The 16702-nt window shown below is 58.9% G+C and overlaps 1 protein-coding gene across 1 annotated transcript; it reads right to left on the bottom strand.

Annotated features, from left to right (window-relative positions):
- Positions 1–223: 223 nt before the first annotated feature.
- SERINC2 (serine incorporator 2) lies at positions 224–8449 on the bottom strand. The gene is made up of 10 exons (XM_082777512.1): positions 8346–8449; positions 3989–4150; positions 3354–3541; positions 2815–2894; positions 2508–2645; positions 2216–2385; positions 2036–2126; positions 1808–1943; positions 1286–1501; positions 224–870 (listed from the first exon to the last, which is right to left on the bottom strand). The coding sequence occupies exons 1-10, from the start codon at positions 8382–8384 to the stop codon at positions 732–734; spliced, it is 1359 nt and encodes a 452-aa protein (XP_082633638.1). The 5' UTR covers positions 8385–8449; the 3' UTR covers positions 224–731.
- Positions 8450–16702: the final 8253 nt, after the last annotated feature.

Below are 16702 nucleotides of genomic sequence, written 5' to 3'. Positions count from 1 at the left end.
CATGCAGCATGCCCACCCCATCCCAGGGTGCCCCCACTGTCAGGTGCTCTGATCAGGGCTCGCTGGGCCACAAGTCACTACCACAAGTCACCGTGCCCCAAAACGCTGCTCCCCTGCTTGCACGCACACTGTGCCCTCACCCCAGCACTAGGTCCATACCATACATGCCCCAGAAAGCCCCACAGAAGAACCCAGAAGGACAAAGATGCCTTTTTCTTTTTTTCTTTTTTTTTTTCCAAACAAGACTTTATTGAGGAGGAAGGGAGAGCCCTGGGGGAGTCAGCCGACCCTCCAAGGCTGGAAGGGGTCACAGGCGACACACAGCCCCCAGCTTGGCTTCCCTCCAGGCTGGCTGGGGAAGCAGCAGAGACTGGCGGCCGGGTCCTGTCTCCTTGTCACAGCTGGTCCCCAAAGGCCCTGCAGAAGGCACCGCGGTCCCGGGGCACTAAGCAAGAGGAGAGCGACTCGGGCAAATGCAACCCTCCAAAGGCCAAGAGGAGGGCAGCTGGAGGCACCACTGAAGGCACGAGGCAAGCACGGGCAGTGTTAACTGCGGTACAGACGTCCTTAGGGAAGTCCCAGCCCTCTCGCTGACTGTCCCTGCTTGGCACTTTATCCCTTGTAAATTAAGACTGAAAGCCTGCTAGAAGGCACAACCCACGTGCAAAACTTGAGGCTGGGGCCAAGGCAGAGCTGGGGCTGCCCCTGATGGGGGGATGCCCGCGGCCACCTCAGCTGAAGTCCCGGTCTGGCAGCACCAGCGGAGCCACCAGCGTCCAGGCGTAGAGCAGGAGCCCGGCCCAGCTGGAGCAGATCTTCACCCACACGGCTGTCCAGGGGCTGCTCAGCACCCGAAGGCTCTCGTCGGGCCTGAAAGGGCACGAAGGGGGCACTTGTCACCACGCCATGCTGGCACGGTGGCACCCTGCAGCCCCGAGGTCCCCAGCCACGTGCTGGGGGATGCAGCCCCGGTGCTGGGTCCCTGCTCCCCCACGTTCCCAGGGTGCAGGGGAGGATGCTGCAAGGACGGGGAGGATGCTGAAAGGATAGGGGGGATGTTGCAAGGACCGGGAGGGGGTGCTGCAAGTGGGTACCCAACAAACTCACACCCAGAGCACATCCATAGGGCGCTCAGCCACCCCCAAATAATTAACCCTAATTGGGATGCCCGTGAAGTTTGCTCACACGTGGATCCATCCCCAGCAGCCGTGCCCAGCCCAAGTACAAGGAGGACCCCACAGAAGGGGGAGCAGAGAAGGGGGATGCCCCCGGGGTTGCTGCCCACCTGTACCAGTTGGTGAGCGTCATCATGATGTAGAGGGCAGCGAGGACGAGGCAGAGGTGGAAGAAGCTGTAGCTGTAGGTGACGCTGTCCTGCTCGTTGTCATAGGCATGGTGCACTCCGCTCTCTGCCGCCGCTGCATCCCCAGCGCTTGCCCCGGCCCCGCTCTCCTCTGTCAGCATCATCTTGTTGACCTGCGCGTGGTCCGAGGAGCGGATGCTGCAGACAGACGGACAGACAGATCAGGATGACTGTGCCTCAGCATGGGGACACCCCACAGGGGTGTCCCTAGGGTGGCAGGGCAGTCTGGGGGACATGGCTCATGCTGAAACCCCCTGACACTCTAAAAGCTGTGAGCAGAACCCCGCGGGGTGCCCAGACCTGGGGACGGGATGGCTCTGCAGGCAGCACTTGGTGCCAACACCCCAGAACAAGCTGCTGCACCGATTCCCCTAAAATCCTCCTGGTGCCTCTGGGCAAGCAGAGGGACCATGCGGTCCCAGGGGCCACGCGCCACATCCTCACCTGATGAAGAGGGTGCAGAGGATGAAGATCACCAGCCCCACGATGCTCGGGGCATCCCACCACGTTGTCAGCGGCTGGGCAGCCTCTGCTGAGCCCGTGCTGTTCCTGAGCAGCAGCGTGGGGTTACAGTCCTGGTCTGGGGGGGCACATAGTGGGGTCAGCATCTGTCCCCAGCCTCACGCCCCCCCCGAGCAGCAGGCAGCAAGCCTGAGGATGTGCTGTGCTTACTGGGGACGTTGGCCAGGGCGGACCAGGTGATGAAGACAGTGTAGAGGGTGATGAGGGAGGCCTGCAGCAGCCCCGAGTGCGGCTGGGCATCCTGCAAACACAACGGGGACACTCAGGGCTCATCCCGGCACAGGGGGAGGTGGCAGGGCCATCAGCCTCCCGGTCCCCCCGCCACCTCACCTGGATTTTGGGCAGGATGGACATGGTCGAGACGATGACGCAGAGGATGAGGTTGATGCTGATGAGGACCTTGCCCTCCGTGCAGCCCTGGGGCTTGGTGTAGTAAACATAGAGCAGCACGATGGCCACAATGGAGGCAGCGTAGAAGATGAAGGTGACAGCGCAAAGGGCTGGGAGAGGAAGGAAAAAAGGAAGGGGGCTGGAGCAGAGCCCCGGGCACCACTGCAGGGCAGTGCCCGGCCCCAGGACGAGGTTCCTGGGGCAGCAGGGCGCAAGGCACAGCCACACCAACCTGCGTACCAGCCCTTGGCACTGCCCTCGCCCGCGTTGCGCAGCCACAGCTGGCTCCAGGAGTGGGCAAAGTCGATGAGGAGGATGAGCTGGATGAGGATGAAGAGGAAGGAGCCGACCACGCCGAAGTAGAACCAGACTTGGGTGGTGGGAGGAAGAGAAGAAGCCGTTAGCCATGGGAATGTGACAGTGCTGGGTGCATCGGGGCAGCACCCAGCGCCAGGACACATGGACACGGAGGGCAGGATGGTGCCCCTGGTGTGCTGCAAACCCTGTGGCCACCCCACTGCCCGCCTGCAGCCCCTCACCTGAGGTGAAGGAGCCGTCAGGGATGTAGAAGGCCCCCACCGTGAGCCCCACCAGCACCAAGAACTTCAAGAACCAGAAGCTGCAGGAGGGAAGAGGAGGCAGGGTCAGTAAACGTGAACCATCGCTGCTTGGAGTGAACCCCCGAAGGATCCCAAAACACTGGGGCAGGGGCTCTGCTGTCCCCCTCCCAAACCAGTGTCCCCAGGGAAACATGCTCAGGGGCTACTCGGCTCCTTGTTCAGGAGCCAGGGTCCAGGCATTCCCCAGACAGGAGTGGTGCTGGGGGAATCCCAGATTTCCCAGCATGTTGCACCAGCCAGTACGTGCAGCACTGGGGGGTAAAACAAGCTGGACATCCCCAGAAGTGTTGCATTCGACCCAAAACTTGAGAGTGGGCTCAAACTGCTCTTCTGCTTTATCCTCCAGTTCCCCGTGAACAGAATGGGGACAAAAAGGGAAGAAAAAAAAAAAAAAAAAAAAAAAAAGGAAACGGGCTCCCCCCAAACATGCTTCAAGCTAAGCGTGGGGTCTTGCTCACCCGTTCTGCACAGCCGCTCGCGGGTCCTTGCTGCTGCGCACGCACACCATGATCACGGCGAAGAGGAAGAAGAAGGAGGCCGCGGCGAAGCCCATGCGGTACACGGCTTTGTGGCCCAGGAAGCCGCTGCAGTCAGCATGGACTTGGACCCCCAGCACCGAGCCGCTGCCCTTGCAGAAGCCAGGGAGCTGCAGGGGTGAGAAGATGGGGAGTGAGTGCCCCGGCTGCTCCCCGAGCACCCCGCACTCTCAGCCGGCCAGCAAGAGGGTGGCACAACTGGGGACACTGGTGGGTTGACACAGCCAAAGCCACCCTGCGGGGCACCGGGTAGCTGGGGTGAAACCAGCATTTCCCAAAAGGTCCCAAAATGGGATGTAGGAAACCTTTTGGATAGACAGCTGGGAAAAACTGGTATCTGATATTGCAGGAATGTATCCCACTGCATTGTCGTCTCCATGGAAAGCCAGGGTCAATGACACCCTCTCCTGGCGAGATGCTTGAAAAAAAGCACCAGAAGCAACATCACACCCCCAAAAAATCATGTTTTTAATACAGCCTCATGTACCCATCCCAAGCTAAACCCCTTCCCCAGCGTGATCGAGTCCGGCAACCTCCGCGAGGGCAGCAGGAGTCACCTTGTACAGCTCCTTCTCCACACCGGGGATGATCATGATGATGGAGACGAGGGTGCAGAGGAAGAGGAAGAAGGTGAAGAGGAGGCGGGACACGGTGGAGTTCCTGGCTGAGGGGCAGCAGCCGCAGAGCAGGCATGATGCGGGGCCGCACAGGCAGGACACCTGCAATGAGAGCAGGGGGAGCGTGGGAAGGGGATCACCTTTTCGACCTAATAGGGGATGGGGAAAAAACCCATACCAGCACCATGGGGAAGCCAGCTAGTTCTGCCAGCTCTCCCTGCAGGCCGTGCTGCTAAACCCATTTTATAGGTGGGAAAACCGAGGCGCAGCATCCTCAGAAGTCCACGGTGGTTTCTGGTGGTCCAAATCCCCAGCTCCAACAAACCGTGGTGACAGAAACATTTGGGAGATGCTGTTCACATCCCTGCAGTTGGCCTTCAACAAGTTTGACTTTGCTGCTCCTTGAAATGTTGTTCCCACTGGATATTCACCTGCTTATTTAACGCCTACAAGGTTTTGGATTACCCTGAGCAACAATCATTGCCCTTCAAGGAAGCACAACCGAGGGGTTTTGCATGAAATTGGGTTTAATGCTGGCTAGGGGGCAGGAGGGCAGCATACAGCCAGCAGCCAGCCCTGGCCACCACGTCCTGATCTGGATGTGACTGAGCAGGACAGGGACAATTTACAGCCTCTTCATCACCTCCATGGACCCACACATCTACGGGGCCACATCCAAAACCCCCATTTCCCAGAAGGGCATAGAGTTAGAGAATAAACAACGTTAGAAACGGTTCAAGAAACATTTCTGAACTTTTAACTCACTCGTAGGTCATATGAGCAAAAGGTCCCGTGTTAAATATGTGTCCCACTCGCTGGTCCTCACCAAACTGCTCTCCCTCTATCTGCAGGTAACTTCATCAATTTATTTTGCTTCTGACGCTTTTCTTCTTCCCCTCAAGCAGCTTTTTCTGCCCTGCACTTGAGGGGCCTCAGCCAGCCACAGGCCCACAGACACTGGAAGGGCTCAGCTCTCTCCCATAATGGGGATGTGCACGTTGTGTGTTCATTATTACCCAGAAAAGGCTACACACTTCCTTAATTATGCCCAGCAATCGATGGTAATTAAATATCTGTCCATATCAACTAAAATGCACATTCCTCTATCCTAAAATTAGTGGGGGGGAAATGGAGATGGCAGAAAAGAAATGCAGCTTTTCAGGTGGCTGTGAAGGGACATCAAACGTGCAGCTTCCTCCTCAGATGCAGGAGTGTGGAGGTTCACAGCACTCACTGTGACTCCCCAAAATCACTAGAGGAAGCTTTGAAGTTATTTTGGAAACCTCAGCACATCACTGCTCAAGCAAAATCAGCTCCTCCCTGATGTATACAGCATCCAGCCCAGCCAGAAGCTGTGCTGAGCAGGCAAGAGGAGCACACCTTTCCTCAGGGACCATGAAGGAGCTACTCAAGAGACATCACTTCATGCTTTTGACTTGAGAACATGAAAAAGCAGCCTTCAGTTCAAGATTACTTCCTCATTAAGTGCACTGTTTGCACAAGAATGCATTTAAAATGTGTTGGTGTTACCATATGTAACCTTCAAAAGAAAAGAAAAGAAAAGAAAAGAAAAGAAAAGAGAAAAGAAAAGAAAAGAAAAGAAAAGAAAAGAAAAGAAAAGAAAAGAAAAGAAAAGAAAAGAAAAGAAAAGAAAAGAAAAGAAAAGAAAAGAAAAGAAAAGAAAAGAAAAGAGAAAAGAAGAGAAAAGAAGAGAAAAGAAGAGAAAAGAAGAGAAAAGAAGAGAAAAGAAGAGAAAAGAAGAGAAAAGAAGAGAAAAGAAGAGAAAAGAAAAGAAAAGAAAAGAAAAGAAAAGAAAAGAAAAGAAAAGAAAAGAAAAGAAAAGAAAAGAAAAGAAAAGAAAAGAAAAGAGGCACTGAAAACAGCCTGAAAAATCGTGAGGTTTGTCATTTGTGGCTGAATTTGGGGGTTCAGCCCTCTGCTGCTGTCACATCCCACCGTTGAGGCTGCTCAGGCTTTGTGGTTGCAGGGTGACCACGACACGCACGGCAAGATGTGCAAAGGCATCACAGCACAACCCACAGCCTGAGCAGAACCTCGTCCCCAGCACCCACAGCTTTCTGTTTAAAAGAGAAATGAAGCAACAAGGGCTTGGTTAGAGTCAGACAAAAGGGAGAGAGGCACGGGCTGAGCATGGCCAGGAGATGTGCTTATACTTGGGAATGCTCCTGCACGGCACCCCACGCTTGAGCATCTGCAAAACCCTGCAGGAGACACAACCCCGGGCACCCCATTTTCCCTGGGATAGGTACATCACCATGCTGCAGGTACAAGGTTTTGGGGAGCCCACGTCCCCCTGGAGCTTTCCATAATTGTAGAACCATTGAACTTGGAAAAGACCTCTAAGATCATCAGGTCCAACCAGAGCTGGACTTTAGGGTAGGCTCTTAGAGGACAAGCTCTGTGGCCTCATTTCAGTTTTTATGGCCTCCTGCAAGCACAGGGAGGCACCACCCAGCATAACGGGGTAGGGCGGTAACCTGAGAGTCCCACGTCACCAGCAGGCCTTTTGTCACTGGGAACCTGCCTACAAACTGCCCTTCTCAAACACCTTTGCAAGGGAAGAGGCAGCTCTTGATTTCAGCTTTTTCCTTTGTTTCTCTTGAACAAGTGAGTGGAAAAAAGGCTAAAGAAGCCTTCTGTAGGAATACAGCACTGGAAGTGCCCCATTGCACCTCCCCAGCGGGCTTTCAAGAATGCCCACGAGTACAAAGGTGGATCCAGCAGGACAGAAAAAACAAACGAAGGGAAGTGACCCACAAACGTGGTGGACTGACGAGGAAGCGTCAGGTTTCAGCTGCCGCAGATTAAAGATTAATCCCGCCAGTTTCACTATCAACATCCTCACAAAACACAGCTCACTGCCAGAACTGCAGCTGGGGGAGCAGTCGGTGCAGGACGGGCACCGTTTACACAGCCCAAACCCAGCACCACCCCCTCCTGGCTGCCCTCGCCCCCACACCCCCGAGGATGCAGAGACTGAGTCAACCAAAAGCAATGCCAAGCAGCCAGTCATCATCTAATGAGCTGGCAAATTAATCAGTACCAAAGGCAACGAGGTCAGCGCAGGCTGGGGAGGTGGGAACCCCTGGGCACCAGGTCCCAGCATCGCCCCACAGCCAGGTGAAATGCAGGGGCCTGACCCTACACAGAACCTACAAGTGAGTGACTCTATCATGGGCCAAAATGTTTTCTGGGGGGGAAACCATCCAGAATTGTGTCAACACCCTCCACAGCCCCGCACTGGAGTAACTCCTGGCATTTCCGATACTGCCAACGGGTCCAAGTGAAACTCTCAGAACTTTGAGGCTGAGTTGCGAAAGCAGCCCCGTCCCCATCCCTGTTCCCGTCCCCGTTCCCAGCCAGGTGGGGAGGTTTCGGGGACCTGCCCCAGCCCATGCCCAGGAAGGCAGCGCTGGGTGCGTGTCATGGGGCACGGCACCGGCAGCACCCATCTGTGTCACCGGGCACAGCACCGGGCATGGCACCCGCACAGAGCCCCCCTCCCAGCCCCTCGTTCACAGCCAGGATGCTGGGATGGCACAGGGGGGTGTCAGCCCCTGCTTCCACCCCCGGTGTATCGGGGCAGGGGGTGAGCCCCCCTCCTGGGATGCCCTGGGAGCCCAGGATACCCCAAGCCCTCCCCAGAGCTGGGTGGAGGCAGGACCCTGCTTTCCCTCAGTGCTGTAGGAAGAGTGCCCCAGCTCCCCACAGCCCCCCCAGGTGCATGGGACACACCCCCGGGGGGTGCCCTGATGCTATGGGATCCCCCTGAGCACGACATTCATGAGCTCCACATCTCCCTTGGGCGAACCCCATGGGGCTCCCTTGGACACCCCCGGGTGCAGTGAGCCCCCCTGCCATGGGTGTCCCCTGACTCCCCCGGGGTACAGAGGGGCGCACCAGGCGGGTGTCTCCTACAAGCCCGCGGGGGTCCCCTATGACCCCCCGGGTACAGAGGGGGGCACCCTCTGGGGGGGTCCCGCGCATTCCCCCGGGGGTCCCCTGCGCCCCCCCGGCTTCACCGGGCCGCACCCCCCCGCTTCCCCTCCCCCGTCCGGTGCCTCCTGCGCCCCCCCCGGCTGCAGCGGGCCCGGCTCGCCCCTGTCCCCCCCAGAACCGCACCGGGGCGATTCCCCCGGGTGCCCCCAGACCCACCCTGGGTGCGCCCAGAGCCCCCTCCGGTCCCGTCCCGGAGCCGAACCCGGTGCTGCTGCGGCTCGGAACCGGTTCGGCTCCGGTTCCCCCCGCGGTGCCCACCCGCTGCCCCGGCACTCACGCAGCTCAGCAGGGAGCAGACCCCCAGGCAGGCCCCCATCGTGCGCCCCCGGCTCCCCGGGCCCGGCGCGGCACCTCCCCGGGGCGGGCCCGAGGCTGCGGGGCGGGGGCAGCGGCGGGGCGGGCCCGGGGGGGGGGCAAGGGTACGGGGGGGGGAACGGGAGGGTCCCCCCGGCACGGCGAGGGACGAGGAACCCGGGTCGGTAGGGTGGGAGGTGCGGGGGGGGAGCTGGAGAGTAAGGGGTGGGGGAGATGGGGCTGCTGGAGGAGGTCCCGGCCCCGGGGGTGGGATGGGAATGGGGGTGTGGAGGGGGGAGTGTGGGGATGGGATGGGATGGGATGGGATGGGATGGGATGGGATGGGATGGGATGGGTGGGATGGGATGGGTGGGGTGGGATGGGGTGGGTTGGGTGGGGTGGGGTGGGATGGGTGGGGTGGGATGGGGTGGGGTAGGGTAGAATTAGAATAGAGGATAGGATAGGATAGGATAGGATAGGATAGGATAGGATAGGATAGGATAGGATAGGAGAATAGAATAGAATAGAATAGAATAGAATAGAATAGAATAGAATAGAATAGAATAGAATAGAATAGAATAGAATAGAATAGAATAGTTCTGGTTGGAAGGGATCAAGTCCCACTGCCAGCCTACTGCCGAAGCTGAAGCACAGCCCCCTCTCTAGGAGGCCTGTTCCCGTGTCTGACAGCCAGGAAAGTTTTCCCCAGCTGTGCTGGGTCTGGCTGGGATGCAGTCACCTTTCCCTGCAGCAGCCCCCCCAGCGCTGTGCTGTGCTGGAGCAGCGCTGGTTTCACAGCAGTGTTGTGCCAGCTGCTGAGCAGTGCTGGCACTGCAGCAGGACGCCCTGCGACCCCCCAGAGGCAGCAGGCTGGGGGTGGGCAAGAGGGGAGGAAGGAACATCAGCAGGACAGCTGCCCTAAACCCACCAAAGGGATGTTCCATACCATGTGGGGTCACACTCAGCAGTAAGAGGTGGAAAAGGAAGCAGAGGGGAGGGGAGGGCTCTTGTGAAAACATCTGTCCTCCCGAACAACGGCTACGTGCCTTGGGGCCCTGCTTCGAGGATGTGGTCAAGCATCAGTCGTTGGTGGGAAACAGAGAAATTTCTTTCCTCTGTGTTTCCACATGGCCTTTGTTTTTCTTTCTTTTTTTCCCCTTTTTCCACTTTCCTTTTCCCTTTCGTTAAATTATTTAATTAATAATATTTTTCCCTTGATAATTATTTTTACTTTAATTAAATTGTCCTTATCTCAACCCGTGAGTTGTTTCTTTCCTTTTCTTCTTCCCCTCCTCTCCTGAGGAGGGGCAGTGAGTGCAGTAGTGGTGGCGTTCAGCTGCCTACCACAGTAAAACCACCACACTGCCGCCTGGTCCGAGCATCCCCCGGGGAAGGTGAGCGCCTCCCCTCGCTGCTTCCCCTCTGTAGGGAGCAGTGAGGGCACCCCTCAACCTCCAGCTCTCCAAACCAGACCTACTGTTGCCCTCCTCTGAACACAGTCAGGTAACTTAAAATCCTTTTTACATCATGGTGCTCACCCCAGGGCCCAGGGTAATGCAGCTCATGGGGAAGGGCTCAGGTCCTCAGACACAGCTCTGAACCAGGAGCTTTTCCTCCACGCATACCCTAACCAGGAGGTATTTTGAGTTTATTTGCTGTGAATTGGGGCACACTGGAAGCTCCAAGTCAGGTCCCACCCACGTCTTGTCTCTGGAACAGCTGGTGCTGCTGGGGAGCGCCTGGGGTTTCCTGATGTATGGCTTCAGGAGGGAAATTAATGACACCCCGTGATTTTTAACTGTGGGGTGTCTCCTGTGCAGTGAGATGTGCCCCTGCCACGAGCTGCCAATGGAAGACATGGGGTCGGCAACTGCTGCTCCATCACACGTCCCAGCCCCAGCACAGCCCCCAGCTCCAGCACACTTTTCCCTGCTCTCCCTGCTCAGAGGAGGATCAGTCTGCAGGCTCGCTAATCCATCCTGCCGGAGCCGTCCACTCCCCATCTCCCTCTTCTCCCCCTGCCTCCCAGCTTCAGTGGGACAGAAACAGCGCCCAGGTGCGGGGAGCTGGGAAACGTGGACGTGCCAACAGGGCTGGGGGGTGAAATTCAATTTTCAAGGCGAAATTCATTGTAAAAAGGGCTGTGACCTGAGCAGGAGCTTCTCAAAGGGCTGGGGGTGAGGTGTGAGGGGCTTGGCAGAGCCGGGACACCAGGAGCAGCAGCCGGGGCGATGCCAATGCCCTTTGGGAGCTGCTCCTGGCATCCGTAATTCAGAGGCTGGGACCAAGCTGGCTGCACCAGCCCACTTCCAGGCCCCAAATTCAGGCAGTGCCGGAGGTAGGATCCTCCCTGCAGCAGGATCAGGGCCAGGCACCCGCCGTGCCCTCGGTGTCCTTGAGGAAGAGGAGGGCGTCGGGAGCCTGCGGGCAGCGCTGCGGGGCTCGGGCTCGGCCTCTGCCCGCAGCCGGAGCTTGCCCGAGCCCCCCGGGGTCCCCAGGAGCTGCCAGCGCGATGCCGGCGTGCAGCAGAAATCCCACCCGTGCCCTGTCCCTGTCCTCACTGTCCCCACTGTCCCCAGTGTCCCCTCCGTCCCCTCCGTCCCCTCGGCCGGTGCCGCCAGATGGCAGTGCCGAGATGAGCTGGGTGCGCTCAGCTCCCGGCCCCGCCGGCCCCGAGGGGATGTCCCCAGTGTCCCCATGTCCCTGCCACCACCCCCAGCACCAGGAGGTCCCAGCCCCCGGCTGCGTGGACAGGCAGCGCTCCCCACGCGTGTCACAGCACCGAGGGGGCTCCCCATGGCACCGCCACCAGCCCGGTGCCACCTGCCTCTTGCTGTCCCCATCCCCAAAGGGCCCCCTTGCTTCTTGTCCCACGGGACAGGGATGCTGCCAGGGATGCTTGGGGTGCTGCCAGCCCCCCTGTGCCAGAAACCCCCAGACCACCCCCGGCGCTCAGCAGGGCTGGGAGCAGCCTGGCCCCAAACAAATTCCCCTCCTTCCTCCCCAGCACCAGAGCCACCAGGCTCAGGGGGTGATTTTCCACCTGCACGGGGGGATTTAGGGGGTGGGGGTGGCACCAGAGCGGCCGTGGAGGGACCGGGCTCTGCTCCAGGGATATCCTCCGGGGGGGGGGGGGGGTGGAAAACAAATGTCCTCATGTGACAGTAACTGGGACAATACCAGCTTAGCCCTGGGCGCAGCCAGAAGGGTTCCTGCTGAGCCTGAGCGATGCTATTCACGGATAAACCTACATTACAGTAATTAATAATAATTAATAATCGAGTCCGTATTTGGAACAAAAAGCTCAACCCATCAAACACCTTCCCTCCAGAGCATTGTCTAGCAGAGGTGTTACACAAGCAGGGTCATTTTGGGGAGATGGGGGCTGATGCCCATGTCCCTGGGGCTCCCTGGGAGCTGGCCCCACTCCTTGATGAGGTTTTGGGGCACCCAGAACCCTTCCCCAGACCCCTCAGGTCTGCCCCAGGTCACCACCAAGCACATCACAGCCTCATAGTTTGGGTGTTTCAGGGGAGTGCTCGAGACCTCAGGGTGCTGCTCATCCACAAGGGGAGGTGAAGGGGTCCCCGGATCCCCCCTGCCCTTCCTGGGGCCAGGCAAGGAGGAGAAGAACAAGACTGCCCCCTGCCCCCCCAGTGAGGTGTCTCGTTCCTGCTGCCCCTCTTGGTGGCTTCCAGGAGGGGACAAGCACAGAGCCAGCCTGGGATGGGAAAGGATAAATGCCAAAGTCCTGAGATTGAAGCATCTCCCCCCTTGCCTAAGGACACCGTTGAGTCAGGGAATTAGTTTTGTGCTAAGCTCTTCTGTAATGAACAGACACGGGACTGGGGATGGGTGATTGCAGGGCCCTTAATTACGGGCAGAGGCAGCGTGCTCAGCGTCACGGGAGCAGGGATTCAAACCCAGTGGATAAAAAAGGAAGGGTTGGGCAGCGGGGCTGTTTGCTGGGAGATGGCTCTCATCAGGAATGATTTTGGGGTGGCCACCGCCAAGCTGCAAAGCCTTCTGCACCTGAGCTCCTGCTTTCTCTCTTGTGTTGACCATGACTCTCCCATCCTGCAGCCCACAGCCCTCAACAGAAACCTGCAGCCAAGCACACCTTCAGCAGCCTGGACCCTCCTTGAGGCCCTTCTGCCAATTTGGGATGCCGTAAGGGCCAGCAGGGCTGCCACGGCTGCTGCTTTCCATAAGAAAAGCCCCAGACCACCACCAAGCCTAGTGCTCATCATCCAACGGGCTGCGATCCTCTCCCCAAAGCTTCTCCCAGCCAGGAAAGCAAAGAACCAAGAGTTTCTGGCCACCCTCTGCCCTTGAGGCTTGATTCAGCTCGTGCTCGCAGGCAGGGCTCCCAGCTGCCTTCGCATTTCCCTGCCAAGTCGGGACGGAGGCCGTTTGTCCTCACTGCGGTGGCCAGATGCGGGGCCGGTGATGGATGGGAGCATCGTGTAGGAGCTTCTGCACCGTCACAGCGACTGCTGGCTCTCCCATGGGGTGGAAAATTTTGGGAAGTTATGCTCCACAATCAGCTAAATTGCATCTCCAAGGCCCCAGGATCCAAATCGATAGAGGTAGAGGGGCAGGGAGGTGGGGGAGCAGGCAGTGGGGTGAGGGCACAACCTGGAGGTGCCCGTGCTCCACCTGGCAGGAGGACGTGGTTCTTTTTTTGCAGCTATAACTCCATTTTTGAGACATTTTCAGCTCCTGCCAGCCCCAGCTCACCCCACATCCAGGTCCGAGCATTGCTTTCCCAGGATGTCTTCCCAAAATCTGGAACAGATCCCCCCAGCTCTCCATGTGCATTTCCCACCCCAGCACATGGGGCTGTGTGCACCACGACAGGCTGGTCCCACAGGCAATGGGGTGTCCCCAGTGCCACCAGGAGTCCCAGCAAACGTGGCCCAGACAGGGCATGCAGGGGGTGTGCAGAAGCCTGTGGAAAGCTGTGCACGCCATGAGCTATTTCCTACCCTGCTCATTTTCAGATTTAATGATTATTCCTTTTGGAGAAATGTCTAATGAGCCATGGGGATCCAATTAGATTTCTCTAGTCAGCATTTTGCCTCATTCCTTTCTGTTTAAAGGAAGAAAAAGGAAAAAGAAAAAAGAAAAAAAAAAAAAAGCAGCAGCACCAACGTGGAGACAATTAGATCAGTGTCTTCTTAACGAGTCCGTGGCTCCAGTGGAAGCAGCTGGCTGGCAGCAGAGGCAGAAACCAGGCTGCACCCACGCACAAGGGTGCTGAGGGGCTGCTCCACCCCACATCCACCCCTCTGCAGGCCCCACAACATCCCCACATCTTTCCATGGCACAGGACAGCAGCGAACCCATGGGTGCCACAGAGCTTGGCTTCACTGCCTGCACCGTGCGTTTTGCACAGCACCCACATGCATGCCCAGAGCCACATGGGTTTTTTTTCTAAGCACAGCAGCGAGCTGGGGCTTTGTGCTGTGGTTCTGCTGGCAGGAGCAGGGCTGATGACAAACTCCAGCCACTCCCCATCCTAAAATGCCCCAGTGTTGATGGGTGTACCCCAGGAGACACCGAGCAGGACAGAAATGGTGATGCTGGGACAAGGAGAGCTGTGAGACCCCACAACGTCCATCAAAGCAAGCAGTGCCATGATGCTCACCATTTATGGGGACAGGGGACAAGAAGACAAGGTGAGCACTGCCACCACCCAGACCCCGCACACTCCCGGCACCAGCTGAGGCTGCAGAAGCGCTGCCGAGCCCCACGTGCCCAGCCGAGCAGATTTTCCTTGCTGCCTGGGCTATATTTAGCTCCCTGTAAAAGGGGTTAGCGAGCAGCGCTGAAGCCGGTGGCACAGCTAGGAATGTCAATGGAAGAGCAGCCAGGGATAAAAAAAGCCCAAGCCGGGCTCTGGGAGCTTTGCACAAATCCCTGCCGCAGCGGGAAGAGGAGGAGGAGGAGGAGAGGAAGAGGAAGAAGAGGAGGAGGAAGCACCATGCCCCACACAGGTGGCACTCCGCGATGGCCACTCGCTGTCCCCATGCTCGGCAATTCCGGTGATTTCGGCCGGTTTGCTGACCTGGCAGTTCCAGTAACTGGAAGTTACTAGAGCACGAACAACAGACTTTAGCTCTTTTTGCCCATTAAGACATCTTTTCAGATGCTTCATTTATGCTCTGTTAACTCATGCACACCTTTTTTTTTTTTTTTTTTTTTCCCCAGACTCTCCTTGCTGCCCTGGGCTGCCCTCCTAGAGCGAAACCTGGGCAGCCTCAGCGGAGCGACTGACTCAGCCCAGGGGTGAGCTCAGCTCAGGAATAACCTTTCCTCCACATCGCCCATGTACCCTGCAAGAAATCAGGGCCTAAACAGGGCTGGAAAATACGAGGAGAGGTCTGACAGAGGAATAGCAAAGTGCTGCTCTCCCTCCGAGGTGACTTTTGGCCCAGATCAGACCTGCAGGAAAACAAACCCGCTGCTTCCCTGCCTGCCTCTGCCTTGTTACCTCCATCCCTCCCCAGGGGGGACCAGCAGAGGGGTGGTGGCTCAGATCAAACACTCCTGAGCCCATTTCCACCCTCTTCTGGGCCTTTCTCCTTAGGAGCAAATATAATTTAAAGTGGGTGGCAGATGGGGAGCTGCCTGACCCCGTCCTCACTGGCTTCGCTCCCCTGATGGATAAAGAAGGGTCTCTCAGGGGCATCAGTATTCTGTTTCGGGTACCCCCACCAGTGATGCTCACCCTGCCCACAGGGCTCTGAGCTGGAGGTCTTGCTGCTCACCACAGGACCCAACTGGTCTGGGTGTTTCTGTCCCTGCTGTCCCTTCACCTCTGCACTGCTTCAGTTTACCCAGATCCCTTGGCCTGGCCATCCTCAGGGGCCTGCAGTGGCAGGGGGGTGGAAATGGGGGCAGCGCTGTAGCTCTCCCCCAGCTCCAGGGCAGAGCATCCCTTGGGGGCACCCAGAAGGGAAAGCCACCCTTGGGTGCTCCAGTGGGGCCTGCGAACCTCTCCAAAACAGGAGTTCCTGAGCATGCAGAGAGCTGGAGTGGGGACAGGACCACATCCCCCTGCTCACGCCCCAGCACGGCTCCCTTCCAGCCCTCCCCAGATAGGAGGCTTCCCCCAGTGTCCCCTCCCAGTCCCCCCAGTGCCCCCTCCCCCCTCCGACTGGTTTCCCAGGGCAGGGGGGTGGCAGCCGCCCCCCTCTCCCTGCGACAGCCGCTGTCACAGCCATCAGGTGCCAGGATAAACATCGCCTCCCGCCGATGCCTGGCCCGAGACTGTTCCAGCGAGGGGAGACAGTCAAGGAGAAAGCAGAGCGTGAGCAGCTAAAAATAGCTAAAAACAGCGGCTGGCGAAGGCTCCCTCCCTGCTGGCAGCGCGGGAGCCGTGCGTCGCCCGTCACCGTGCCCGAGTGGCAGGGCAGGATGTCCCTGGGCGACCCCAGCACCACGGGGCACAGCAAATTTGCCTTGCTGGTGGCTGCAGAGCCTGGGAAAGCATCGCTGGTGAGCACCCTGTGCCCTGGGCCCTGCTGAGCCCCAGGGCTTGCGAGCCCCGCTCAGGACTGAGCTCCCCAGCCCTGGGGGCTCCCCAAAAGCCAGGAGGGGACATTTGGGGCCCGGGGAGGCGTTTTGCTGCTCCTGCCTGCAAATGTGGATTTCTTTGAACCCTCTCTCCTCCCTCACCCCTCTGGCCCAGATGGGGGGGCCGGGTGGGGAGCTCACATCGCCGCCCCCCCCCGCAGCCCTGCTGCTCCCCAGCTCCACGCGGGTGCCCCAGGAGGGTTCAGCGGCTGGACCCACTGTCCCCTCACCCACTGTCCCTGGCCCCACACCCCAGGGAGGTGCAGCCACCTCACTGCCCGTCCTCACAAAGGTTCTGCTCCTGGAAACGGGTCTGGGCTGAAAGGAAAGCACCGAGAGGCAGAGGATGGGGGCATCAGCGCCTTCCTTGCCCCCCCCCCCCCCGCCTTGACCCGGGGTCGAGGCGACCTCTTTTGTCCCCAGGGCTGCCGCCAAGCACCCGCTTCAGGCATAATGGGGCTTTCACCCCTTTTTTCCCAGCGGGGTGCCCGGGGGGGACAAGGGGGGGCTGGCACCCGACCCCTTCCCTTACCGGGGGGGCAGAGCAGGATGCGCCCAGCCCCGGCGCCGGCATCCCCGGGAGGGCAGCGACCAAGCGCGGGGCCAGCCGGGGGTGGGCTTCGGGGGGGCCCCGGCTCGGGGGGGGGGGGCCCGTCCCCTCCAACCCCTCCTCCGAGCCTGCCCGAGGCCGGGGGGGTCCCGGCGGGGCCGCGGCAGCCGCGGGGAGGAGGCGGGAGGGGGGCGGCGGGGGGAGGGCGG

Source organism: Aythya marila (assembly GCF_965140915.1).
Source record: "Aythya marila genome assembly, chromosome: 22".
NCBI classification, from domain to species: domain Eukaryota; kingdom Metazoa; phylum Chordata; class Aves; order Anseriformes; family Anatidae; genus Aythya; species Aythya marila.
This window is presented reverse-complemented; position numbering and strand designations above follow the sequence as displayed.